The 25,901-nt window shown below is 48.7% G+C and overlaps 11 protein-coding genes across 11 annotated transcripts, besides 1 other annotated feature; 6 read left to right on the top strand and 5 right to left on the bottom strand.

Moving 5' to 3' along the window:
- Positions 1 to 485: 485 nt before the first annotated feature.
- N7479_005530 (MFS transporter) lies at positions 486 to 2,114 on the bottom strand (the record flags this gene model as incomplete). The annotated part of the gene is made up of 6 exons (XM_057253226.1): positions 486 to 970; positions 1,027 to 1,129; positions 1,180 to 1,853; positions 1,912 to 1,969; positions 2,018 to 2,038; positions 2,106 to 2,114. The coding sequence occupies 6 exons, from the start codon at positions 2,112 to 2,114 to the stop codon at positions 486 to 488; spliced, it is 1,350 nt and encodes a 449-aa protein (XP_057107088.1).
- A 1,338-nt stretch (positions 2,115 to 3,452) lies between these two features.
- N7479_005529 (uncharacterized protein) lies at positions 3,453 to 3,831 on the bottom strand (the record flags this gene model as incomplete). Its single annotated transcript, XM_057253225.1, has 2 exons — positions 3,453 to 3,609; positions 3,686 to 3,831. The coding sequence occupies 2 exons, from the start codon at positions 3,829 to 3,831 to the stop codon at positions 3,453 to 3,455; spliced, it is 303 nt and encodes a 100-aa protein (XP_057107087.1).
- A 461-nt stretch (positions 3,832 to 4,292) lies between these two features.
- N7479_005528 (hydrophobin family protein) lies at positions 4,293 to 4,816 on the bottom strand (the record flags this gene model as incomplete). Its single annotated transcript, XM_057253224.1, has 2 exons — positions 4,293 to 4,441; positions 4,495 to 4,816. 2 exons carry the CDS (start codon positions 4,814 to 4,816, stop codon positions 4,293 to 4,295), a joined length of 471 nt encoding a protein of 156 aa, XP_057107086.1.
- Positions 4,817 to 6,906: 2,090 nt separating this feature from the next.
- Positions 6,907 to 7,797, top strand: N7479_005527 (uncharacterized protein; the record flags this gene model as incomplete). Its single annotated transcript, XM_057253223.1, has 1 exon — positions 6,907 to 7,797. One exon carries the CDS (start codon positions 6,907 to 6,909, stop codon positions 7,795 to 7,797), a length of 891 nt encoding a protein of 296 aa, XP_057107085.1.
- A 398-nt stretch (positions 7,798 to 8,195) lies between these two features.
- Positions 8,196 to 10,304, bottom strand: N7479_005526 (DUF2985 domain-containing protein; the record flags this gene model as incomplete). The annotated part of the gene is made up of 4 exons (XM_057253222.1): positions 8,196 to 8,977; positions 9,030 to 9,104; positions 9,157 to 9,552; positions 9,611 to 10,304. The coding sequence occupies 4 exons, from the start codon at positions 10,302 to 10,304 to the stop codon at positions 8,196 to 8,198; spliced, it is 1,947 nt and encodes a 648-aa protein (XP_057107084.1).
- A 1,887-nt stretch (positions 10,305 to 12,191) lies between these two features.
- On the top strand, positions 12,192 to 13,573 carry N7479_005525 (Nucleotide-binding alpha-beta plait; the record flags this gene model as incomplete). Its single annotated transcript, XM_057253221.1, has 3 exons — positions 12,192 to 12,394; positions 12,510 to 13,083; positions 13,157 to 13,573. The coding sequence occupies 3 exons, from the start codon at positions 12,192 to 12,194 to the stop codon at positions 13,571 to 13,573; spliced, it is 1,194 nt and encodes a 397-aa protein (XP_057107083.1).
- A 682-nt stretch (positions 13,574 to 14,255) lies between these two features.
- On the top strand, positions 14,256 to 15,830 carry N7479_005524 (GTPase-activating protein GCS1; the record flags this gene model as incomplete). The annotated part of the gene is made up of 4 exons (XM_057253220.1): positions 14,256 to 14,297; positions 14,359 to 14,427; positions 14,586 to 15,344; positions 15,426 to 15,830. 4 exons carry the CDS (start codon positions 14,256 to 14,258, stop codon positions 15,828 to 15,830), a joined length of 1,275 nt encoding a protein of 424 aa, XP_057107082.1.
- A 344-nt stretch (positions 15,831 to 16,174) lies between these two features.
- On the bottom strand, positions 16,175 to 18,901 carry N7479_005523 (mitochondrial elongation factor MEF2; the record flags this gene model as incomplete). The annotated part of the gene is made up of 1 exon (XM_057253219.1): positions 16,175 to 18,901. The coding sequence occupies one exon, from the start codon at positions 18,899 to 18,901 to the stop codon at positions 16,175 to 16,177; it is 2,727 nt and encodes a 908-aa protein (XP_057107081.1).
- A 490-nt stretch (positions 18,902 to 19,391) lies between these two features.
- N7479_005522 (retromer subunit VPS17) lies at positions 19,392 to 21,278 on the top strand (the record flags this gene model as incomplete). The annotated part of the gene is made up of 3 exons (XM_057253218.1): positions 19,392 to 19,820; positions 19,888 to 20,341; positions 20,410 to 21,278. The coding sequence occupies 3 exons, from the start codon at positions 19,392 to 19,394 to the stop codon at positions 21,276 to 21,278; spliced, it is 1,752 nt and encodes a 583-aa protein (XP_057107080.1).
- Positions 21,279 to 22,188: 910 nt separating this feature from the next.
- On the top strand, positions 22,189 to 23,318 carry N7479_005521 (putative nucleoside-diphosphate-sugar epimerase; the record flags this gene model as incomplete). The annotated part of the gene is made up of 3 exons (XM_057253217.1): positions 22,189 to 22,205; positions 22,256 to 22,461; positions 22,519 to 23,318. The coding sequence occupies 3 exons, from the start codon at positions 22,189 to 22,191 to the stop codon at positions 23,316 to 23,318; spliced, it is 1,023 nt and encodes a 340-aa protein (XP_057107079.1).
- Positions 23,319 to 24,141: 823 nt separating this feature from the next.
- N7479_005520 (uncharacterized protein) lies at positions 24,142 to 25,347 on the top strand (the record flags this gene model as incomplete). Its single annotated transcript, XM_057253216.1, has 1 exon — positions 24,142 to 25,347. One exon carries the CDS (start codon positions 24,142 to 24,144, stop codon positions 25,345 to 25,347), a length of 1,206 nt encoding a protein of 401 aa, XP_057107078.1.
- Positions 25,348 to 25,870: 523 nt separating this feature from the next.
- Positions 25,871 to 25,901: part of a sequence feature (Short protein (N7479_005519, KAJ5958369.1) was converted to a misc_feature.) that runs on past the window's edge.

The following is a 25,901-nucleotide window of genomic DNA, read 5'->3' as shown; positions in this document are numbered from 1 at the left end:
CCCTTCTCATATCAAGTTGGAGTTTCTCTCCTTCTTAAAGATGCAATTTAGTTGCCTTATCTCTCACTATTCTCGTACACTATCTAGTAGTGTAACTATGACTGCTTTAACGTTACTCATGATTGCCAAGTTGTGTTCTTTGTACAGAGTGGTATTTCCCCATTAAATCACCGAGACGGCATACTTTCGGAATGCAAAAAAATAATCAGAAGAAGTGTTTCCAAGAGATAATACACAGAGCGGAAGGTCTATACGCCAATACTAAATAATTGATTGATTTGGCTAAAGTTCACCTGCAGTGATGGGGGGAAAAGACAAAAGTAAATATATTGGTGGTCTGAAGCATGTTAGACAACCCCCTGGTAACAGCCTTCTTTCTCTTTCCGATCCCTAGACTATCCGAGCTGACTTTTCATGGTCTCAAACCAAATTTGATCAAGAAACAACAATCCATATCTGTCCTACTGTATCCAGTCTGACACATACTACTCAGCTAGTAGGGGTTCGCGTTCCATCTCTTCGTCAGCAGACTCAATCCAAGAGACTTCTTCTATAGGACCACTGAGCCATAACATAGGTATAGCAGTAACCGCAGAAAGAAGTCCCAACGCGAGAGTCATAACCTTCCAGCCATATTGGTACTCCACAAATCCACCTACCATAGGCCCTAATGCCAATCCGCCAAAATGTGCCATATTTTCTAAACTAAAAGCTTGAGCCACGGCGCCTCTACCCCCAAATACCCCGGGGTCTCCAGCTTCCATATCATCTAGGACACGCTGCATCTCCACTATCAAGGCCGGCTCACATAAGTCCATACACATTCCAACAATACCCAGAATCAAACAAAGAAGACCTATGTGGGATGGTGAGTTTTCCGTAACAAAACGAAGACAGATCACACTCGGGGCTAGAATTGCAAAGCTTGCGAATGTGATCACTCTCGATCCAAGACGATCGGATAAAAATCCTAGAGCATCAGGTCAGAGTCATGCAATAAAATATACGGGTATGATGGCGGCGTACCGAAAAAGGGTTGGAAAATTGCTGCTGAAGCACCTGGCAAGAATATCAGACCTGCTCCTAGAACATTCCACTGGAATGTGTTCTCCACAAATACTGGAAGTGTCTGTGTAAGGGTGTCAGTGCAATTCCAACATAAAAGATTGCATTCCATACTGCATCAAATGCCGAGACCACAAGAGCTGCAACTATAACTGCCCAGAGACTAATAAGAATCCGTGGCTGCTTTAAAAGCTTGCCCAGCGCAAAAGTACTCTTGGCGATTTCTGTGACAGTATCAGTGCTACTGGATATACTCCCTAGAGCTCCATATGGCGGCTGTTCGGGGATATAACCATTCTCCTGACTTGGCGCCTCGCCGTCAGTGAGGCACAGCCAACGTTCAGCAATCCTCCTCTCGACAACAGCGAGTCTAAGAAAGAAATCAAGAGCAACGATCCCGAAAGCCATACCAATAACGGCGTAGAATCCTCCAACTTCATAAACCAGTCCACTCAGTAGCGGACCAGACATAAATCCAAGTGTCATGGCAGTGCCAAGAAATCCAATCATCTGTCCAAGACTCGCTTTATCTACTGCATCTGTCACAATTGAAAGTCCAGCTACCGAAACCATGGCCGTTGCTGCGCCTTGGAGCACTCTAGCAATGATATACCATGTCACCGAGTGTGAAGCTGTGAAAATTACCATAGATGCGAACAATAACACGAGTCCAGACAGATATGGGCCCTGGCGTGTTCCAGATATGTCTAGCATGTATCCAAATATCGGGCAGCATGTAAGTGCCGAAACGGCTTCAGAGATGAGGAGGATGCTGTTCCAATATTCTCCTATCAAAAGAGACAGTTATTAGTCAACTGGGTATCTATCTTCGTAAATCTTCCGTACTATCTTCAAATGCTACTCCAGCTCGTGAAACTAATGCCTGAGGCATGACAGGGACAATCTGATGCGGTCAGGTAAGGGTCAAAGGTCTTAGTCAGAACATATGTACCATAGCATAGAGAAAGAGATCCTAGTTATATAGAGTTCAGTTAGTTGGAGCTTATTTTCTCTGACTATCGAGGGGCAGGGGAGGATACCGTGAACATTGACAGAGAAATCGTGGTCACTATGAAGGATTGTGACGACCTCAGCGGCAGCAGCCACGGTCGCTGGTCGCGAAGCTTCAAAAATGGCTTTGACCAAGTCATGATTGGTGACCTAGTTCAACCACCGTGTTAACTTCGGAATATTTTTTGACGGTGTGAGGACGGAGGTTGAAGCGGACGGTTCGACCCGAAAACTCAAATAGGTGGGCTTGTTCTGCTTAATGTTTTCTTTTTCAGTATGTAGTCCAGAACTTAATCTGCATTAGCGTGCGCAATTCGGCAAAGATTCTCGTTGAGATGAGCGAGGTGTTCGATTATAGCTGCATTTGAAATCAGGTTTTGCGCTAGACGATGTAAGGGAGATCCTCAGATCACTGCTGATCTCTGGGGCAATGTGGTTTAGAGGTGGAAATGACGTTTGTGTACGGAGTATAACATATGGATTTGAAAACAAATATGGATGCCTATCATCAAAAGTGTTGGGTGGATCAAATCGTTGCAGGAAAGGAAATGGCCGTGCTTCGAACAAATCAACCCAACTAATAGAAACGAGATAATAGGTATTGGCTATCTGAAAGGTCCAATGCACAAAATAGTATCAAGTTGAAAAGCTTCTACCGGAATCCCAGGTCGGACAGATATCTTCATAAATCTCTAGGTACAACCAATTCTGTGAAACACAATGACATAGCTTAGCGGAGGATTGGGCCACGCAGCATTTTCTTACGCGGGTAGTCAAACTATTCATTATACGCTGTGATAACTTGCAATCATGCTCAAACTCGAAATGCAACAGCAACCCGTAGTATACCTATACTATATCGCCAAGGCTGTGAACTCGGGTACTCTACGGAGTACTCCGTACCATTTTTGACCATGACAAATCTTGCTGCTTTGGTTGCCCTATTCCTGCCCGACACCAAAGTATCAAATCCGGCCGGTACCTAAGTCTCTGATCACAACATAGCAAGCTCTGTTCTTCCTCTCTCTCTCCTAGCTCTTAGGCACCTTCTATCAGGTTCCTCTTGGACCATGCTGTAAACCTAAACCCCATGTCCATGAAAAAAAAATGGCTCCATCTTGATTTCATCAGCCAACCAAGCTGTCATGGGAAGCAAATAGGTAGATGGTATGTATGTATGTATCTGCGTCTCGACAAACTGAAATGGCTGACGGTAAGTGGATCCCGAGAAGAGGAGCCTCAAGCCTCAACCATGGAACCAATCAAAAGTTTATTTTACTGATATGAACTCGTCGTCTTTTGACTTCTTTTCCCATGCGCGTTAAACACTCCTTCCAAGTCCTAGGAGGAATAATAAAATGGGTGTATTCATCGCATTAGGTCCCAGATTGAACTTTGATCATATTGTAAAGGTAGAATCCCATCTCATCCTCGTAATACTCATAGCCAGCATCTGCAAAGCCGTTTTCCTCCGTGGTAATATTCCGGGTTCCCGCTTGACCACCTGCAAATAAGTGGCAGCCGCCCTTGAATCTGAATGCCCTAGTCAGCTGTGACTTCTATAACATAGGTGTGCTTTTCACAGGGCCATGACTTTTGCAATACATACCCGTTATCCAATCGGACCGTCTCCATAAAATCAGTAGGCAGCTCACCGACTTGCTCTTCCGCTGTCGCGATCTCCTCCTCCGTGGCAGGCTCATACGAGATATCCTTGCCACTCTTGAGGCCCATGGCCCAATACTCTTTTGCCATGAACTTGCCGTACTCCCTCAGTAAGTCAATCCAACAACTCTCTCAATCCAGCCTTGGATGAATGAAGTGCCCACTGTCTCCCATGCTCAGCCAACAGCTCCAGCCTTGTCTTCGCTCGTCATACCATCATCATTCTATAGCGATTTGCGGAGTGTCGGGTTTTCATTGTGTCAAGAGTTTGGAAATTGAAGAGGCCACCATTGTGACGGGTTGTCGAGTCACAATTGGCACGGTGATGTGACTTTATTCATATAATAACTTCTACGCTCCATGACGTACGGGATCAAATTCAATAGGGAATCGAAGTGTTTATGTTAAATGAGATATTAGGGCCTCTATGAAAAGCGTCACAGTGCGAACAATCTCAAACAAACAAGCTAACAAATGCAGAAACAGAGTATAACACATATCTCTTGTAACTTTTCCATTGTGCAAATCTGACGGGGTCCACAGCGATGCGCTTAGAGAATGGAACCGAGGGCAACACAAGGAAGACCGGCACCGACAAGGTCTTTGCTGGCGCTGGAGGGCGAGTTGGCGCAGCAGGCAATGTTCTGCTTGCAGTTCTGGTTGAGAAGGTCCTGGACGTTAATTCCAATGAGGATAGGAACTATAGCAAAGTTAGTAGGAAATCAACCAGATTAATCAAGAGTAGAAACGTACTGGAAGCATCGAGCTTGGAGCACTGATCGAAGACACCAAGACCAGAGGCACCAGATCCGGCACCGATGAGGTTGGAGAGGGTCCCAGCAAGGATTCCTGAGTTGATGTCGGTGGTGTCACCGGCGTAGGTGGCCTTGTTGCAGCAAGAGAGCTGAGCCTGATCACCACACTTGGCCTGAGCCTGTTCAATGGTCATGGTGTCGGGAACCTTGAAGCGAGGAGTGCTATCCTGCGACTGGAGACCATTGTGCGAGTTCTCAGCGGGCAGGGCAGCAGCGAAGCCGGCAAGGGCGAGGACAACGGCGGAGAGAGTGAACTGCATCTTGAAGGTAGAGTATTAAAAGATTAAAATCTTGTAAGGATTTGAAAGGTTTGAAGGATGGAGAAGGTAGAGAGAGATGCAGATGGATGAGGAATACAGAACACGACCTAATCCTCGCCTTTTATCTTCCATTCGGAGTGTTTAGGCACGAGGCGCTCTACCAGTGTTCATCGTGAAGGACCAAAAACAACACTCCCATTTTTGCCGGTGGAATGTCTCACGCAAGGGTTCAGTCCCGATCTTGCCTTGATCATCTCTACCTCCTAGCAATATCATTGGCCCTTCTTAATTCCGGAATTTTACGATCAATGAGATGTGCCCCCTTGGCTTCTGGAGATGCATGGTCCCTGCATTCCGCCCTGCCGGCGGTATCTATCAAGGCTCCATTATACCCTGATTCTGTTCCAAGGTGTCCAAATTCGATAGCATTTTCTAAGTCTACGAGCCTCACACATATCCTTTATTGAGCAAGGATCGACCATCCACATACGTTGTGAATCATATATTCGGATCCAGGGTCCTTCTAGAAGTGATCAAGGTGTGTACGCAACCCCTGTCTCCATCGCCAAGGTATTCCCTACAGTTTCAAAATCTGCCCCTGCGCAAAATATGTGACCATTTGGTGTCTGTGGCGCCGATCATCATACCTTGCAGGCGGTTTGAGGCGTTTAGGGGCGCCGTGGTGGCAGAAATTGTCCGATATCATGCATCTTATTTTAATTTGCACTCATAGTCAGGGCAGCGTGCCTTACGGGCAATCTTTGCCTTGCTGCACCTTTACGCCTACATGTGCAGAGTACATCATAGGAGGTTCCCCTGTTGGATTTCCTTCTTTTCTCCATACTTGGGTCCACCTATCTCTCGATACTAGGGAATTCGAGATCGCCGGACTCATGTCGATCCTGTTTACTTCAGATTATCTACCCTGCTCCCAGACATAGCATGTGATGTTACGATGGGCAACCGTGCCGATCTACACTCTCCTTCCTCGAGGCAAATATCAAACCTTGACAAGATTTGAATGTTGGTGTTTGTTGAAACTGCAATATACGGTCCTTCCACATATTGTTTTGGTTGAGTTTGGTCTAGATCGAATATCTCCAAGTCGCATAATTGTAGGGCTTTGGGATTCAAGATGAAATTCTAATGGAAATCTCTTCGATATTTGGAGGGAGCCCCATTTGCATGTTGTAATAGGGTAAGTGGTAGTGAGTAGCTTGAACTGTACCTCGACCATTTGCTATTCAAACCCTCTAGTGTCTATCTACAATATATATTAATATATTCTAAGCATGGAGATTTCAGCAATGTTAAATGACAAGTTACATGGGAAGTAAAGTAGATTAATAGAATCTGTTGTTATTTCCTGCTGGTCGCTTGGATTACATCTAGATGTTGGCAATTGTTTGATATAAGTGTCGCAGTCAGCGATATACATCGCTTGATATTTGGGGATTAATAAATCCTGGACTCTGTAGATATAGCCTGGAAGCATACAATCTAACAGGATACTCAATGAACATAGAACCTGTACGGAATTAATGAATATGATATCTATGGTGTGTTACATGTGATGTTGATGTAGATATATATATCTCGAGCAAAATGCTGGAAGTATAGATTCTTTTTCGCATTAAACGCTTTAAATAGCATATACTTACCTCAACAATTGAGCTGCTGCTCTTATCTCTATTCATACTATGTGTATCTTCAACAATCCCAGATCATTGGCGATTGTACTTTGATGGAGCAGTAGTTCGCCCGCATCGGTGGGTTGTTTGTCCGCAACCAAACCACTTTCAGCCTAGCGTACGCCACCTGTGATAGGCTTAGACTACACGGTCACAACTCTATACCTACTATAACCTCATTTTGTTTAAGCTGAATCGGAGACGGATAGATATTTAAGGGCCACCGAAAAAATTATAACTAGGCATATACTGATCACTGATATAAAGGATCCTTGAATTCTGGGGGTGCTATTATCACTATCACAATCCATTTCGAGCTCTGCAATACAAGCAAACCTCCAGCTCCAATCTACAAATTACAATTTAAATTCCAATTATACACACCAGTCAGTCCTTGGAATGGAAACCCTCGCCTTTCTTGGAGCAACAGGCGGCTGCGCCAACGCCTGCCTGACCTACACCCTTCTCAACGGCTACAACGCTAGAGCTCTAGCGCGCACCCCCTCAAAGCTCACGACAATGCTCCTCTCACAGCCTGGTATAACAGAGGAGATTCTCTTTCGCCAGCTTGAGATAATCGAGGGCGACGCAACAGATGTGGGAAGCATCACGAAAACACTCATCACCCACTCCACCCCCAAGGACGCACCCAATGGCGCTTGTACACTCGTGACAAGCATAATTTCTGGCATAGGCGGCGCACCGACAATGTGCTTCACCAGGGAAACAAAATGCGCAAATACTCAGATACGCATACCTGCGCTGCCGCACATTAAGCTCTCAAACCCGCATATCACGGAAGAGACAACACGCGCGCTGCTGGAATCACTGGCGCAGATTGCTTCTGAGCGGTTTGCTTCGTTCGAGGCGTATCATGCTGTTGCGCCGATGGTTACTGTGATATCAACCACGGGGCACATGCCTGGCAATAAAGATGTGCCGTTCTGGTTCAGGCCTATGTACTCTATGCTCTTGCCGATCCCACATGCAGATAAATTGCAGATGGAGATATTGCTTGACAAAGAGGTTGCGCTGGGGCATGCTGGGGTGCTTGCAGCTGGGGTTGTTATTGTGAGGCCCAGCTTTTTAACGGGGGATCATCGGGTTTCTGTTTGTGAGGGGGAGAAAGGGGGCGAAGGGGTGAAATTGGAGAAAGTGAGGGCTGGGCCAGAGAAGGCTCCTGCTATCGGGTATACGATTTCACGCGCTCTGGTTGGTGAGTGGATTTTTGAGGAGATTGTTAAAGGGGGAGGGAAATGGGTTGGGGAGAAGGTTACTATCACTACTTGATGTTCTGTCAGGCCTCTTCTTCATTTTTTTATTTGCGCGAGAGACTGATGCTCATATTGTTCTCATCTAAGTTGAATAGATTGAATAGACGGACAAAAACAACATTATGGATCTAAAATCATAAGCCAATGCATTGTATCAAGTATCAACCAAATGACTAAAAGCAAATTTCCACCGTACGCTAAGAGCAAAATGGCAAAAGCAAATGTCATCCCTATATGAGATCCAAAAAAAACTCCGTGGCTAGCATATAAAATCAACCAAAAGAAAACTCATTATTAATAGTTGATAATCTGTACAGGTGCGGCAAAATAAAGAAGCGCCTTGATCCAGCTGGACCAACGTTCCTAATGCCCATGTCATGACGTTCGTAAGTGAGAACATGGAAGTTGCTGTGATCAGGTGCCGCCATATGGCTTTGGGTGGTCAATTTGAGCGCTGGACCGGCCAATCTGTGCACTAGACCGCTCTATTTGAGCACTGGAACGTTCAATCTGAGCACTGCGGCGCTCCTCCTTGATCTTCTTCTTTTCCATTTTTCTCATGGCTTCTTCCGTCAGCTGTTGGCGGAAGAGCCTTTCGACAACATCCTTCTTTCGGGTTCGCCGATCACCAACCATGATCAGCACACCACCCGTGATATTACAGGTGATGGAGCAGCAAAGAATCACAGTTGTCAGAGCGAATGGGCGCTTATCGGGGTCTTCCATACTCCAGGTGCAGGCACCAAGAGCCATTTGGAGTATAGAATGACAGTCAAGGATGACGACAATAGCGATGAGTAAGCGTAAAGGGAAGGCGTGGTGAGTAAAGGTTTCGTGCGGCTTATAGAAAGTATGCGACTTTGCAAACTTATTCTGGTGATGCATTAATCGTAATTGTTGGCTGGGATCGAGAACGGAAAATTCGTGATCCTCCCCCTTGACGGCTTCGCCAATTTCAACGTCGACGTCCGCCTCCGGTTTCGATGGAAGGTCATTCTTGTCCTTGAGGCCTGGCAGAGCCCGCTTCTGACGAACTTTCCATGACAAAAATGTATAATGCGCAATGTAACTCATGTGATACGTATCGACAGCGCGGAAAGGAGCCAGCCCATCACCCATAATGGCAAACAGGGCAACCAAAACGTTATCTATGACATTGACAACATAGGTCTGTTTTCCACCGACATTGATCCAACCTAAGTGACTGTCAGCATACTAGCCAGAAAGCATCGGGCCAAGATATCTCACCAATCAAGAAAAGAACCCAGGCCAGACCGAACAGGGTGATCAGAGTTGCGTATAGAGTTACAAGAAAGCCAAGGGCTAGGCGAAATCAGTATTTAGCAAAAATGGGTTTGCGGGGAATGTCACTTACGCTTTCGTACGTACTGCCTAAATCCTTTCATGGCCCGTTTGAACTTGGACCGCCGAGAGTGAAGCATATGTCGAACATGATCATTAAGTTCAGCATAATCTTCCCTAGTCCATCCTTCAAGTCCCTGCCCTTCTGGGAGAACGGCATATTTGGGGCCACGCAACACGGAGGACATACTCTGGAATGAGCGGAGATGTTCTAAAGCCGGACGCTGTTTGGTCTGGTCATCCTTGGACGGTTCACCCTCATCCGTTGAAGTTCCCTGTTCCTCATCTGAAGAATATTGCGGTCGTGAAATCGTATAGGTGGGCATGCGATTGATGAACCCACCCAGGTTCGGTATAAAGAGAGAGTTTTGGACATTAGTGAGAGTGGAAAGCGCAGAAACCTCGGGATCTAGATTGAGCCAAGTTAAAACCATGATATTTGTATCACACTTGGCATTAATGCTTACCGATCACGTCCAACACGTCGACGACATGAGATCCATACTCGTTTTCGCGTTGCTCCTCTTCTATGTTCGGAGTCGGTGCAGCTCCTGTTACTGTACTTGCACGGTTCCGAGTAAAGCGATTCAACGCAGCTTGACTAGTTCGCCGAAGCCGACCCGCTGGTCGCGCTAGTGCGGGAGGGGCCTCGAGTTGCTCCGGATCAAGTTGTTCACAGTCTGACTGAGCCTTTTGACCGGGTAATATTGCCACTGGAGAGGGTGGAGCGGGGCTTTGGTGTGAGGATTCCTCGGTCACAGGCATCATTCGCATAGGAGTCGCCACCTGTGAGAGAAAATCGGGAGGAGGAGATGACCAGCGCCCCCGATTTGGCTCCGAGTTGCTGCGCCGTCGACCTGATAGCCATGCTTCGTCCTCTTCATTAGGAGGGGGCGATCGGATGGGCTGCGGTTCGAAGGGTGGTGGTTGGCCTTGACCCTCTGGTTGAGGCGGTTGATTAATGTTATCTAGTGAAGGAACAGATGGGAAGCGAGACAGGCGAATACTCGGTCGTCGCGCCCGTGAATCGCCTCGAGTACGCAACGGGGCAGGACCTACTGGCCTGACGGGGCCAAGCTCTGTGGGTTGCCCTGTGGGTTGGGTCCCCTGAGGGTTCTCATTAGGGGCGTTGGAGTCCTCAACTGGATCGATGCGGTCCATATTGCTGGAGCGAGTTCCGGAAGGTTAGGGGCAAGATTAATAGACGTAGTCCCCAAGACCAAAATGAAAATGTAAGTAAACCAAGAACATGAAACTCCCCCTTCTGATCCGAAAACAGACTTTGGATGTTATGGACCTTTGGGGTGTTTAAATCCAAGGCTGACTCAGCTTTGCCTCGAATCTTGTTTTTTTTTTTTTTTTTTTTTTTTTTTTTCAAAAGTGACGAGGCAGTGGAGTTCATGTCCGTCAATATCACGCTAAACTGTCGATCTTCCTAAGCTGTTTGCATTCCAAGATTTTTTTATTTTTGCTTTATTTCAAGGTCAAAAATCAAGAGGCCTATTTCGGAGTGGTACTCCGTACAGTGCCAAGTCCTGACTTGTAGCCAATAAACTACCCAAATAGTCTATGGATGTACTTTGTACCAAGCTTTATACACGCCTGAGAATTCCGGTGTCTACTTACCTCATGTGGCGATGGCGACATGGGACGCCACCAGAAGAAAACCCATGTACTTTGTAGATCTACATCGCATATGTCTCTAGTGATTTAATACGTTCTAGCTATTTTAGGGTTATTAAATCATTTAATATATCTTTGTGATACTATAAAGTGAACTCGTGATTACTGTTGTATACGAAGTACATAGACTGAAGGTCAAATCATGAGGCTTCCTATCGAAATATATATTCCTCAAAGCATACACCGAGGCAGGGGTCTTTTTTAGTTGACTCTGCAATGTACAGAAAAGTGGACATTTGTGCCATGAAACTAAACCGAAGCTGCCGAAGCATTTTGACCTTGAACTGGCCAATGTTTTGGCAACATAGCAACAGCAGTGTCCCAAGCGGATTAACGGACAGAGTATAGCCTAAGGGTAACAGATTTGTTTCTAATTGTAAGCTCATATTGACAAGAGATTGCCTGTAAGACGATGGATATTGTGTAAGGAAGCAAATATTGTGATTGTGTATCACTTGTGTAGCCTGGACCAATATCGTGTATCTAGGACTGGGAAACTGTTGTAGTTGAGTATCTGAATGAGCATAGAGTACATAATTGTATATTCGTGCCTACCATCTATATTAAATGTACTTTGTAAAGATGAATCTGAAGACGTGGAGAATATGAAGTGGAGATAATTGAGGAAGATCCCCCGATTATTTATAGCACATGTCACACGGGTATTGTCATGCACATGTGCGGATTGTGGATGGTATGCAGATGTGCAGCTAAGTAGAGAATTTGAGAAGAATCAAACACAATAACAAAAATGAGTTATATAGGAAAAAAATATCTTTGTAGGGAATAAGTAGCAAGAAGTGATAGAAAGATAGTAATGGATCACAATTGGTTCAAATGGACTCCAGAATGACATCAGGCCAGCTGTTCTGAGTCAGGCTTTCATGTAAGGCGGGGCTGGGGAAAGGTGTATGTTTCAGGCAGAAGAGAACCTCGGGAGGCATTCGGGGTTAAGAGCCTAAAATTAGGGGAATCACTTCTTAGTTGGGGATCAATTGGGAGTTGATTGGGAGTTAATCGGGGTTGTTATGAGTTGTTATGGGTTGTTAGGGGCCTAGAGCCCAAATGGGGTGATCGAGGAAAAGTACCTCGATCGCACCTGCCCCATTCACTTCGAGCTCTCACTGGGCTAGTGCTACACCGCCTCTCCTTTCCCTTTCCATCTCCTTCTCCCATCCTCCTCCCTCCCTCTCTTCAAGATCCAGTGCATCAAAAACTTCAATCCCATCTTCTCTTTTCAATTGGTATCTAGGGCACGAAGCTACCCTGCTCCTTCCCTCGCTCCCACCTCCCGTCAAGTCTATTTCAGCTTTAGGCAAATAAACACCCCGACACTTTTCATCCTTCAACATCTCAACATTCAAGATGTCTGACGTCGACGCACTTGCTGACTCCGTGGCTGCGACCATTTTGACTGATAAGCCCAGTACCAACGGTGCTACCCCTTCCACCAAGGCTGCCGATGCCGCGGCTGCCAGTGCGGATGAGGGTCGTCGTCTGTACATCGGTAATCTCGCATACGCGACTACTGAGGAGGAGCTCAAGGAGTTCTTTAAGACCTACACCATGTGAGTAATTCCTACATCTGTGGATCACATCCAAATCACCCCCACCTTCAACAAACATTCAAGCTTGTGAACCCCATCATTTATTGGACACTTTCTGACTCATTTCATCTCTCAGCGAGACCACCTCGATCCCGGTGAACCCCCGCACCAACCGCCCAGTTGGTTACGCATTTGTGGACATCGCTACTGCCGCTGAAGCTTCTGCCGCTATTGAGGCCCTCTCCGGTAAGGAGATTCTCCAGCGCAAGGTGTCTGTGCAGCTTGCCCGCAAGCCCGAGCCTGCTGAGGCCAAGGAAGGTGCTGCCAGTGGTGGCGAAGGCGCCGAGGGCCGCAAGCGTGCTGGTGGTCGCGGCCGTGGCCGTGGCCGTGCCCGCGGTCGTGGTGGACGCACCGGCCGTAGCCGTGCTGTATGTGCCCAATCTCTTTCCTTGCTTGAATCCGCGCACATCGATACTCTGAACTGGATGCTGACTTTGGCCAAGGCCCAGGATGGCCAGGAAGCCACTACCGAGGCTGTCGTCGCCGAGACCCCCCTTGCTGACACTACAAATGAGAAGGATACTGCCTCGAAGACCAGCGAGTCCCGCGCCGCACGCCCCCAGAAGCAGCGCGGTCCTCCTGAGGATGGCATTCCTTCTAAGACCAAGGTCATGGTTGCCAACCTGCCGTACGACTTGACCGAGGATAAGGTGGGTTACATCTATTTCTTCCGTCTTTTCTCCGTCTGAGGTTACACTGACTAATATTCTTTTCTCTCTTTAGCTCAAGGAGATTTTCGCTGCCTACGAGCCCGTCTCTGCCAAGGTTGCCCTGCGTCCTATCCCTCGTTTCATGATCAAGAAGTTGCAGGCTCGCAATGAGCGCCGCAAGACCCGTGGCTTTGGCTTCGTGAATCTTGCCTCAGAGGAGCTCCAAGCCAAGGCCGTCAGCGAGATGAACGGCAAGGATATTGATGGCCGCGTCATCGCCGTTAAGGTTGCCATCGACAGCCCCGGCAAGGAAGACGATGATATTAACGCTGCAGCTGAGACCGAGGCTGCTACTGCTGCTCCTGCTTCCGTTTCAGCTCCAGCTCCAGCTCCTGCTTCAGCTCCTGCCCCCGCTTCGGCTCCCGTATCTGCTCCTGTTCAGGAGAAGGAGAAGGAGAACGCTGCTCCCGCCGTCACCACAAAGGCTTAAATGTCGAATGAATTCCACTCGACCGCATGAGGCACTTGCTAATTGGCTTTGGAATGGGAAACAGAAGAGGAAGATTCAACGGATGATCGTATCGATATGATCATGGTGCTCTGCAGACTACAGGTCACCGTGAATATCTTAGCTACTCAACGATTATGGGGAAATTGGGGAGAGGGGATGGATTCATGACTTTTATCGGACAACATGGATCAGTTGACCATGCAGGAGAGCCATCTTTGCTGATGTGCTCTCCGTCCTTAACGACTTTCTTTTTTTTTTTCTTCGCCTTTTGTATTGTACCTTAGCACACATTTACTAAATGATGACGATCTGCCACCCGGCATATTGAATCTAAGAGTAGTCCCTCGACATCTATACAAATGGGTGTGTGTACCCGATTTGGTTGGGGATGATGCGAAGCACGACCCTTGCCGATCAGAGGCAAAACGTAGAATACGCACTGTCTCACTTATCTTTAATTGGTTTTTATTCTGTCATCGAGACAATTGCATTGATTTTTTTGGGTTCAGTACGTTTCAGCTTTCGCACAGCTCCATCGAGAAAAAGGGGCAAATCTCTCAACGGTGCCGAGTCGGTCAACTCTCCAACATCTTAGCGCACTCCGTTATTTGGATTGCATTTCCTAAATTCACGACTGGTCACCTTTGTATATTCACTCACTATGTCTCGCATGTGGGAGGTCGACCCGGAAACGAGGACAAAGGTGTGCTGCCAGGTTAAATCTCGCAACGCGTCATGGTCACTGACACAGACATGTGCCACAGCTCCTCCAAATCTCCAAGACGAACGGAAATGACAAGTGCTGCGATTGCGGCGCCCCGTCACCTCAATGGGTATGCGTTACTACTCTCTCTCGCCCATCGCCCTGATATTGTTCTTCGAGAAGCATTATCACCATGAACGCACTTTACCCTACCAAAACAACCCATACCCACACCCCGCAGACCACACTCTTTGCTGACTCTTTGCCTACCATGGGCATATTAACCAGGCCTCCCCGAAGTTCGGAACATTCATCTGCCTCAACTGTGCCGGCACACACCGCGGGCTAGGTGTGCACATCTCCTTCGTCCGTTCGATCACCATGGACGCCTTCAAACACGCCGAAATCCAACGCATGGAGCTGGGAGGAAACGAGCCCTGGAAGACTTTCTACGATGAACATCCAGTTACTGTCTCAGAAGGCCGTACATTCGAAGACTCGACTATCAAGGAACGATATGAAAGCGACACGGGCGAGGAATGGAAGGAACGGTTATCGTGCAAAGTCGACGGCCGCGAATACGTCCAGGGCCAGGAGAAGAAGAATAGCTCCTCGCGATCAAGCACACCCTTGAGCCTGGGCGGTGTTGCTGGCGCTGGCGCGCGGGCTGGGTCGCCTGCAGCGTCATCCATTCGCTCTAGCGACAGCCAGCGAGGTGGTATGCCGAGCAAGAAGGAGCAGAACGAGGCTTACTTTGCGAAACTGGGCAATGATAATTCCAGTCGCGCCGATAACCTGCCGCCCTCACAGGGTGGAAAGTTTACTGGTTTCGGAGGTGGTATGCCTGCGCCCTCTGCGAGTGAGCGGCGCTCTTCGCCCTTTGGGGGACTTGGTGGTTGGGGTGGTGGCGGTGGTGGACAGCCCTTTGAAGATCTTCAGAAAGACCCCATGGGCACTATCACCAAAGGATTCGGGTGGTTTGCATCCACGGTTGGCAAGAGCGCAAAACAGGTTAATGATGCTTATCTACAGCCAACGGCTAAACAGGTGTGTGCACGACCGTGCTTGCGAATTTTTATCATCTCTGGTTTGAGGTCTTTTGGTCCAATTACTAACATGAACACCCAGCTCGCCGAATCCGACTTCGCAGCCCAGGCCCGCCTCCATGCTGCAACATTAGGTCAGAACCTGCAAACAGGGGTCCGCGGCGCTGCCGACCAGTTCAATAAGTTTGTTGAAGGAGAAGATAAAGACGTTGACGGACGCCGTAGCCGCGTAGAGCCTGAACGCCGAGAATTCTGGGACGACTTCTCGTCAATGGGCGATCAAGATACATCCAGCCACCGCCGCAGTGGATCACAACGGTCTCAACGGTCTGACGTTGTTGGAACCGCTGCCATGCGCAAGGGCCCCACTGCCTCCTCGCTGGCTAACTCTACACCTGCTTTATCTAGGGCAGAAGCTGGAGAGAGTAAGAATACTACGGTTTCGGGGACGGGCAAGGGCAAGGATGAATGGGATGACAACTGGTAGCTTATACGTGCCTTCTTTTGCTCGATGTTATCTGTTTGTTTATGGGCTGCTGTTCTGCTGCCATGACCTTATGTCCAGTGTTATCTTTTTGTGTCTACATACGGCCTCTATCTACATTACTCATATATATTAGCATCTCCCTCTTTGGAAAAGGGAAGATCAGATGCATACTCCATCTGCTTCATATTAGCTTGGCCTGATGTCAATTGGGGAGGCAGGAGAGAAAGTAGCCGAAAAGTAGAGCAATATTGGTACAGTGATGAGATATTATGAGATGTGATGATATACAAGAAAATTCCTGGTTAAATCCGACGTTTAACAACTTGACCCTGAAGAGTCGGGAATCAAAATCCGCCCCTCAGCTCTGCAAGCACGACCTTCTGCCTCTGACCAGACATCTTTTCAAACCGGTCAACACTCATGACAAAAGTACCCCGACCAGCAGTCAAACTCCGCAAATGTTTGAGATAACCAACCATTTCCTTAAGCGGCACCTTTGCGATAATTGTGCGCGGCCGAGTCGCAGCAGCAGGAATCTCTACACCAACAGATGCCGCCTCGAATGGGTCCGGAGGCGCATAAACACGGCGGTGATCAATGGGCGGCGGCGCCTCTTCTTCAAGTGCGGATGCAGAGGTTGACGCGTCTGTGCCTGACAATGGCACCTCCTCGTCGAGTGAGATGATATGTCCACCCCGGGAGGAGGAAATATCGTGCACAACGGAACCGAGACTCGCCTCATCGATGCTGATAATCACATTCATCACCGGCTCCATCATAGTTGTCCCCGCGCCAAATTGCACATCCTTCAGCGCCGCGGCAGTGGCCTGGCGTGCGGCGGATGAGAGGGCTGAAGTGGTTGTTTCGTTGCCGAAGAGGTCGGTGGTCGGATTGATAGTTAGGGTGACACGTGTATTATGCATTGGGAGAGTGAATTGAGGCCCACGGGCGAGCGCTGCTAAGGATCCGTTTTGCAGCGCTGTGCGGAACGTGACGAGGTCCATGCCTGGTGGGAGGAATGGGCTGGTTTCATCTTCGCTGCGGGAGGAGCGGTCGATTTGTAGACCGGGGGCACGGATGATGATCTGATTGCCGTCATGCGTTTCGACGAGGAGCGTGGCTTGGTCTACTACCTCTTGGGACTCGAAGTCTTCACCTAGTGGCTCTACGACTGCTGTACAGCCTGCTTTCCCCTTCCGCCCAGCGATCTCCTTGTCGAAGATCTTGGTTATTGGGCTGGAAGTACCAAGTGCAGATTCTCGGTAGCCGATCTCGATGCGGCCCATTGAGGCCTTAGCTTTGAGATCGTTGATCAGTCGATCACGGGCAATTTCAAGATGCAGTTCACCCATGCCGCTTAGAAGCGTCTGACCTGACTCTTCGTCTACGTTGACGTGGAGACTGGGGTCTTCACGAAGGAGGAGTGCGAGTGATTCATGCATGCGCTTCTCTTCACTTAGGCTGTGCGGCTCAACGCTTGTAAAGAATACTGGTGGTGGAACAGCAATTGGGCGGAGCTGGAGACTGGTAAGTGGCTCCGGGGGAGTAGCTTTGTTCCCCGCGTAGGACACGAGGGTGTCGCCTGTCCGGGTTTGTTTGAGCCCGACTACGACTCCGATGTGGCCGGCAGCGATCGAGTCCACTTCCACAGCATCGTTGGCATACATCTTCAGCAGACGTGGGGCGCGCTCGGAGAGCTGCAAGTTTGTGTTGAACAGAAGGCTGTTGCGATCTAAAGAGCCGGAATATACCCGAACATAGACTAGGACTCCGCGCTTTGCGTCATTGACCACTTTGAATGCCAGTGCACAACTTTGAAGCTTGCTGATCGCATCTTTTGAGCTGCTCTGCAAGGCTAAATTCTTTTTCTTTGGTTGTTTCCCTTTAGATGGTGAGGACGCCTTCTGGCTCTGCTCCACAATCAAGTCTCCTGACAGCAGATCCCGAAGACCTCCTTTGACACCGCCAATGCTCACCTCCGGGTCGGGAGCTTCGGGTGGACTGGGGAGAAGATTCACAATAGAATCCAGCAGTGGCTGAACTCCCATGTTCCGGAAACTGGCACCTGCAAATAGAGGGACGATTCGACTCGTCTGATCCAACACGCACCGGCGCAAGCTCTCAATTATATCAGCTGACGAGACCGCGAGATGATCTTCTTCGCATTCAAAGAATTTCTCAACGATGTCTTCGTCATGCTCACTGAGCAGCTCAATCAAAGCAATTCGTGCCCGCCGCAGTTCTGCGGCTAGAGCCGGCTCCTCTGCGTCTAATTGCTGAAGGTCTGCCACTTTCACAGTGCGGCCATCCTCACCTTCCTTCCATCGTAGTCCTTGGAGGTGGATCGCATCTGCTACCCCGATAAAAGGGCCATTTCCTCCTTGGAACCATGGTATCTGACAGACTGCTGGATAGACACCCAAGCGAGAACTAACTTCTCGCACCGTTCTCCCAAATGCGGCCCCATCACGATCTAGCTTATTCACATAAATGACTCGCGGAATGTGATATGTGCTTGCCTGATTCCAGACCTTTTCCGTCTGCGCTTCAACACCAGCAACACCATCCAATATGCAGACGGCGCCGTCGAGGATGCGCAGAGACCGCATGACTTCGAATGTAAAGTCTGCGTGGCCAGGGGTATCAATCAAATTGATAGTGTGCGGGTAAGCAGACCGCGGAGTTGGCTCACTCTGCGCCCCAGCCTGGGGGCCTGACGCTCCATTTACCTCTCCAGGAGGCCAATGGAAGGTAATGGCGGCTGACTGGATTGTGATACCGCGTGCGCGCTCGGCGGGAAGGAAGTCGGTCACTGTTGAGCCTTCGTCCACATCACCGATGCGCCGTGTGAAGCCACTGTAGAATAACATGCGCTCCGTAGTGGTAGTCTTGCCTGCATCGATGTGGGCAATAATGCCGATGTTCCGGGTCCGGTCCAGAGCTTCATCCTTGCATGCAGATGTCGTGGAGAAGCGTTGGAGCTGTCTGTAATTGGACCGAAGACCTTTGAGGGAAGAACATGTATTTTTGCACGTAAGATTACTCGGCGTCTTATATAGATTGGAGCTCATACAGCGCACCCTGAGGGGAAAACGCAACAACGGAGCCACGACCATTCCAAGGGGAAGCGCTCATATAATATGGGACAGAAGGATAAGGAATTATGTGGAGGTTGGCATTGGGTGTATGGTATTGTTATTGATACAGTGGAAGAGCAAGTTCCTGAGCAAAGAAAATCGGTCCGCAAAGTGGACTAGAGATGGCGAGGCTTGGCGCACGCATTCCTCCATACGTAACTGACTCCGGCACCTACCTTTCTTCAACTTCTCGGGTCCTTTTGCCCATACTATTGCTGTTAATTTGCTCTTTTTGCTAAGCCAATTTGAACGAATTCCAGCTATATTCGCGGTTTGAAGCTGCACGAGGTAGGTCTTTCGGTGTCTTGAAGCTAGCCGTTGCTGTGGGGGGGTCCGATCTTCCGCCGTTTAACACTGACGCCTACCATGACCAGCCACTCCCCCTTGTCAGCGAAGATACTCCTTACATCGACCTTCAACCAAGATGGACTACTCTACCATCTCTACCGACCCAGATCATCCTACTGGTACCTCACCCTGGGCCTCACCGCGTGCTGAGCGAGGCACCTTCCCCACTTCCAATAATGACATCCCATCCTCCCCTTTACCTGGCCAGAATCAATCGGCCGAGGACGTTGGCAGGGGCCGCAATAGAGAACCCCAATCCCCAGACCTCTCTGCGCAGCTGCAAAGTGCGCAATTAGGAGACCCGGACTATCCCGAGGAGCACCCCCCATTCAGTGTAGACCAGCCTCCAAACGCCCAGCAACAGCAATCTGCTTCCCCCGCACAATATCAGACCGGAGCACGACAAAACTTACGCCCTCCGGCCCCCGTCTATAGGATCCAAGGGAAAATCACTGCTCTGGAGAGAACGGGGAAGAAAGACCCAATCCTGCGTTTCGACGTCCACGTAGGTGTTCCCCTTTGAGTATTTTGCGCCTATGCCCTAGCTGATTCCTGCTTGCTTTTGAAACCAGACCAATATTCCCAAGTTCCGCACGACCCAATATCGTGATGTGCGTCGGACCCATTCCGAATTCGTCAAGCTCGCCGACCACCTAGTCTCTGCCAACCCGGAAGCCCTAGTCCCTGCCGTGCCATCGCCAGTGACACCGGCCGGTGCAGGTACCGAGGAGGATGAGATTCGCATTAAATCGGCAATGCAGCGATGGCTCAATGTTGTGCTGAGCAATGAGATCCTTATTCAAGACGATGAGATTGTGCTGTTCGTGGAGAGCGACTTTGGTTATAGCCCTGTGTTGCGGATGAAGCAGCCGGCAACAGGCGTGCGACGAAAGATGTTGAAGCAGTTCGCGCCGCCCCCAGATGACACACCTGAGTTGCAAGCTGCTCGTCCAACTGCGAAGACGTTCTACTTGGGATCAATGGATACGAGCCATAAAGTTGACCGAGTTGTCAAGGCCCGTCGCGGTACGTTAACTGGAGTTTCAAGCTTTTTTCGTCCCATATCGTGTTCCTATTGAATCTGACTGTTTTAGGGCTCGGATTGGCTGAAGCCGATTTCGGCGTGAAGCTCGCTCAGATGAGCGTACAGGAGACTCATCCCGGCTTGGGCGCTGCTTACCGTAAACTGGGCAAGATCGTTCAAACTGTTGGTGACTACCACGCTGTTCAGGCCACCGCGGAGGCTACAACGCTCGGCGAGCCGTTGAGTTATCACTCTTCCGATGCCTTCATTGTGAAGGAAACCCTGACCAACCGCCATATTCTCCTCCGTGAACTCCTCCAGGCCCAACAGAGTGCACGGAGCAAACGTGCCGCGGCGGACCGCTTGAAGGTCAGCTCATCAGTGCGTCCGGATAAGGTAGATGAGGCGATCAACGCTCTTGAGGAGGCTCAGAACCATGAAGATTACTTGACCAAGCGGACCCAGCGTGTCACGTCAAACCTGCTCCAGGAGAAGCGCCGTTGGTTTGACCGAACTACCCAGGATCTTCTATTTAGCATGCGTGAGTACACCCTCCGCCAGATCGAAGCCGAGCGTCGCACTCTGGCCACCTTGGAGAGCGTTCGCCCTGACATCCGTGCCATTGACGCTTCCGGTGGCCTGAGCCGACTGGGTCGTGAATCCCACCCTGCGACACGCCGGCCAAATATGACTTCGAGTCAGGGTCCCAAGGGCGACTCATGGAGCGGTGTTCCTCGTCGCAATGACAATGTTGGACGCAGCATGAGTGGCAGCTTTACTGCCCCCTCGCTTCCTGATGATGATGAGGAGGCGAATGGCCAGGGCTCTGGTAAAGGGCGCAACCGAGCTTCCAGTCAGGTTGGGTCGATCGCGGAGGAAGACGATGACCGTCTTGATGCGCGCAATGCAGCCAGCCGACTGGCCACCAGCACATTCTGATCGGATTTTAGGACGCAACGAGTCTGTACATGTAGCCCCGGCACGAGTTTGTGATTCCCCTTTGTTCCTCGTTCTCCTGTTATGTTGTCTAGGCCTATGAACAATCAGTATCTCTTTATCTGGCCAATTCAAAGGTTTCAAATTCATCATAGTTGCAATTGTTTTATATGACTTCCAAAATGCTGTGGTGAATATCTATTCCCTGCACCAATATGAGGCCACTTTAATGGTCTCAAGTCAAATCAATGCTATAATTTATCATATTCCCCCCATTTATCCCACCTCTTTGCCCTATCATCCTTTGGTAATTCAAACCAAGACGCCTTCTCACTAAGAAAGATATGATGGCTTGGCAGCGGGATCTGTGTCTTCCCCTCATCGAGTGTCCCCGCAGCGATCGCGATACTCTTCAAATCACCATGTAGGAACATACTTAGAGTCGAACCGCATTGAGGACAGAAGCTACGCGTAGCAGTGTCGGTTGCTTGCCGTTCTGTGGGCTTGACATACCATCGGATATCATCAGTTGCGAAGAATGCCCAGGTTTGATAGGGTGCGCCGGCTTGTTTGCGGCAGGTTGTGCAGTGGCAATTGACCAGGCAGGTTGGTGGAGTAGAGGCTGTGTAGCTGATATAATGACAAGCGCAGCTTCCGGAGGCCATTGTCAATATTGGATTGCACAACACTAGATGATTGGGATCAATATGCGAAGACACTAGATCGGAATGTGGGGCAGCGAAGCTATGTATTGAGCACCTCATCCACGCACGCGGGTGCGACTGTAGATTATTAATTGTCGAGTACTTGAACTGCCCAAATCCCCCACTTGGAGTTGATTTCAAATCATTTCAACTCTTCCTTGCATTGATTCACCTTTCTAGCCAATACTTTTTCTTTTCCTATTTCCAAAATGCCTAAGGTTTTTCTGTAAGTCATTCTAATGTAAACTGAACATTCGTTCTGATAAATTCCTACAGGACTGGCGTAACTGGCTATATCGGCGGTGACGGGTTGTTTGCCCTTGCTGCCACCCATCCTGACTGGGAATTCTTGGCCCTCGTTCGTAGCGAGGAAAAGTCCGCCCAGGTCACCAGCAGATACCCGCAAGTTCGGACTGTGATTGGTGATCTAGACTCGTCCGAGCTGATCGAAGAGGAAGTTAAGAACGCAGATATTGTCTTCCGTGCGTTTATTCAGGCTCATAAATTAGGATATCACATCACTAACAATATATACACAGACTTTGCTGATTGCGATCATGTTGCCGCAGCCCAGGCCATTGCCAAGGGCGCTCAGCACCATACCCCTGAGCGTCCATTATGGCTGATTCATACCTCCGGCACTGGTATCTTGACGGTCGAGGACCAGCGTGCTGGCACATACGGCCTTGAACGCCCTAAGGAGTACAACGACTGGGAGGGTGTCAGTGAGCTGGTCAACCTTCCATCAGATGCCTTCCATCGTAACGTGGATGAGATCATCCTCGGAGCTGGTCAGCAGAACCCGGCCAGTGTGAAGGTCGCAGTCGTCTGCCCACCTACTATCTATGGCCCTGGTCGTGGCCCTGGTAATACAAGGAGTATCCAAGCCTACTCTCTCAGTGCTGCGGTGCTAAAGCGCAAGCAGGGCTTCCTGGTTGGAAAAGGCGAGAACATCTGGCACCAGGTCCACGTCCAGGATCTGAGCAATATCTACCTGGCTCTGGGCGAGGCAGCCTCGGTAGGAGGTGGCAAGGCTACATGGAATAACGAGGGTTACTATCTCGCTGAGAATGGGCCCTTTGTATGGGGTGATATCGAGCGCGCCGTTGCGCAGTCTGCTTTTGATAAGAAGCTTATTCCTTCTCCTAATGTGGAGTCTCTCGATGGCGCTCAGACGACTGAGGTACATTCTACTGGAGTCTATTCCTGGGGCTCTAACTCCCGCGGCAACTCGATCCGTGCACGCAAGCTATTTGGGTGGACACCTGAGAAGCCTAAGTTGATTGATCTTGTTCCTGAGATTGTTGAGGTTGAGGCTAAAGCTCTTGGCTTGCTGTAAGACTCGGGACTTTTATTAATTTATGAGAACATTATATGGAATGAATTTATTAAAGAACAATTTATTCAGGCTTTTGAGTCAAAGGATAAATAGGTTACATTGTAGTCAAGTATTGTATTCTATCTATGTACTTGATTTCCTCTGCCACTTCTTGGCATTCCCTTTCCATATGATACCATCTCTACACTTGTTGCGGAAAATCTGTTCTCTATGATCTCTCTCTCTCTGTCTCTGACACTCTCCCTCCCATTCACGGCTAACACGGCCAGAGAAAAAGAAAAGAGTTACAATACTCTGCAAATTAGCAGAATTATTCTCTTAAATTATTTCATAACTCCTACGCTTATACACTGTTCAGTAGACTGTATTTTTCTTCTCAAATATCAATACATGCTCAGAACATTTAACCCAACGTAGCTTGATCATAACTGCGTCTGGAAACTTCTTCACAGCAACATAAACATAGTCATATCTTGATGTGGCACCGCTATAGTCCAAAAGGTGCAAGGTACGGGTCCGAAGCCCAAATTGGCGTCGGGGCTCTATGTGAGTAACCACTCCTCTTATGGTTCAAGACCGACGATACGAAGTTTTCTTTCATGCTACAAGCATCTCTTCTCTGCAATGCGCTTTTCAAGTTTCTCCTCTTCGAACGTCTGCTTGCACTTCGGTTTCTTCCGACCTGAAACCCCCCATTTCTGTCGTCATTCGGACTGTCATTTTTTTGATACCATTTCGTCCCCACAATTCACATCGTGAGTACCAACTATCAAGCGATCCATACTTTTCTTTCTTTTTCTAGGGACTAACATCGTTTAGTACAATGTCTGAATCATCTGATCCAGTATCGCCCGCCACATCTCACCATTCCGCCCCTGTTCCGCTTCAATCAACGCCTATTTCATTTCCTTCGAGGGCACCTCGGGTTCATCATCTCCCTGTCTTGAAAGCAGATCTGAAGAAGGTAGCAGCATCCCGTGGCAATTTTTACGGCCAGAAAGTGGCAATCCTTATTCGCTGGGAAAATGATACTACCGGTGCAGAGGAAGATATCATCACTATGGGCAAAGTCATGAAAACCTTCGACATCCAGTATACCAATCACATTCTGAAAGCAAATGACGCCACCCCAGGTTGGAATCTTGCAGCCGAGATCCGCAAAATGATTCTTGACTGTTATTGTTCCAAACTACATTGCTTATTCGTGTTCTACTACGTCGGACATGGAGCTATCGTCGACGGGGACCTGTGTTTTACCCAGGACGGTAAACATGTTTCATGGTCCGATGTCCGTGCAGACTTTCTCTCCAAATTCGCCGAAAAAGATGTTGTGCGATACATCGATGTCCTCGGGGTAATTGATTGTTGCTACTCTGGCGCTGCAACAAGAGCACAGGCCTCAAGGGTTACCCAAGTTATGGCGGCTTGTGGTCCTGATGAGGGAACAAGCCCTCGCGGTGAGAAAATATCGTTTACCATGCGACTATTCCGTGCAGTTCAGCACTTTAAAGGCCAATCAAGTGTGTCCACGGCCGCCTTGTTTCAGGAAATACAGCGCCAGAAACCACGGAATGCTCCAAGTGCGGTGTTTGAAACTCTCAGTGGTACCCAGCCAATCAGACTCGTGTTCAATGACCACACTACTTCCTCGCGTATCCCACGCCCTTCATCACATGTGAATGAGAAACATGTACTTGTCAAACTGACCCTGCACGGTCACAGTCAAATACCGGGTCATAGCGAAGTACTTGAAGGCTTCAAAAATGCGATCCAAGATCTACCGCCCAGTATGAAAGTAGAGATCTCGGACGCTTATGAAACTGATCAGTCTGTTTTCCTTATAATAGGAATGTCGTGGGAAGCCTGGTCCCTATGGACCATGGTTGCCCATCTGGATTTTGTAGGTGTCACTCTTGGCCCTTCCTTGATGTCCAGGCGGCTTGTCGAAGTTCCAGTTCCTGTCTCGGATGAGAATCCTGTCTCGGATGAGAAGCGTCACCCTTCCCATGGGAAAGGCAAGGTCGAGTAGACTGCGAGTCACCTTGGAGTCTTTTCTTTTGTCATTTTTACTTTCTTCTTCTGTGACCTGCCTAGTATGGTTGCGATCTTTTATGTCTGCTCTTGTTCTACTCTTGCGAGTTCTCAATAAATGCTTTATTAATATCTCATTCAGCATTCAAAGTGTTATGTGCCGGCCTTTATGTTACGTACAGTGATCTACATAGGTATATTCATGAATGGTGTGGTATAGATGGGGTATTGTCTAACGACGTTTAATGCTTGTAAAACTTCTAGATACAATTGATTGTCGCTTGAATGATTTAGAAGTGATATAACTGATGAATCAATAGTGAGAACAATAGAAGTTACAATTGATCAAGTCAATAAATGGGAGTGAATGGCTGAATAGGTGAATATCATTGACACCTCAGGCACGGTTAGCATATTAAGACAAGCTTTGACCATCAGCATCTTCCATCTTCACCTTCCACGCCTTTAGCTTCTCCACCACCTTATTTTCAACAAAAACGATCTTTGCTGGTAAGTTTACTATGCGCGTTATTTGCCTTCTTCTCTTGTTGC

This window comes from Penicillium vulpinum (genome assembly GCF_028829585.1).
Source record: "Penicillium vulpinum strain IBT 29486 chromosome Unknown utg000003l_segment0_segment0, whole genome shotgun sequence".
Lineage (NCBI taxonomy): Eukaryota > Fungi > Ascomycota > Eurotiomycetes > Eurotiales > Aspergillaceae > Penicillium > Penicillium vulpinum.
Note: the sequence above shows the minus strand (reverse complement) of the source record. Positions and strands in the feature narration are given on the sequence as shown.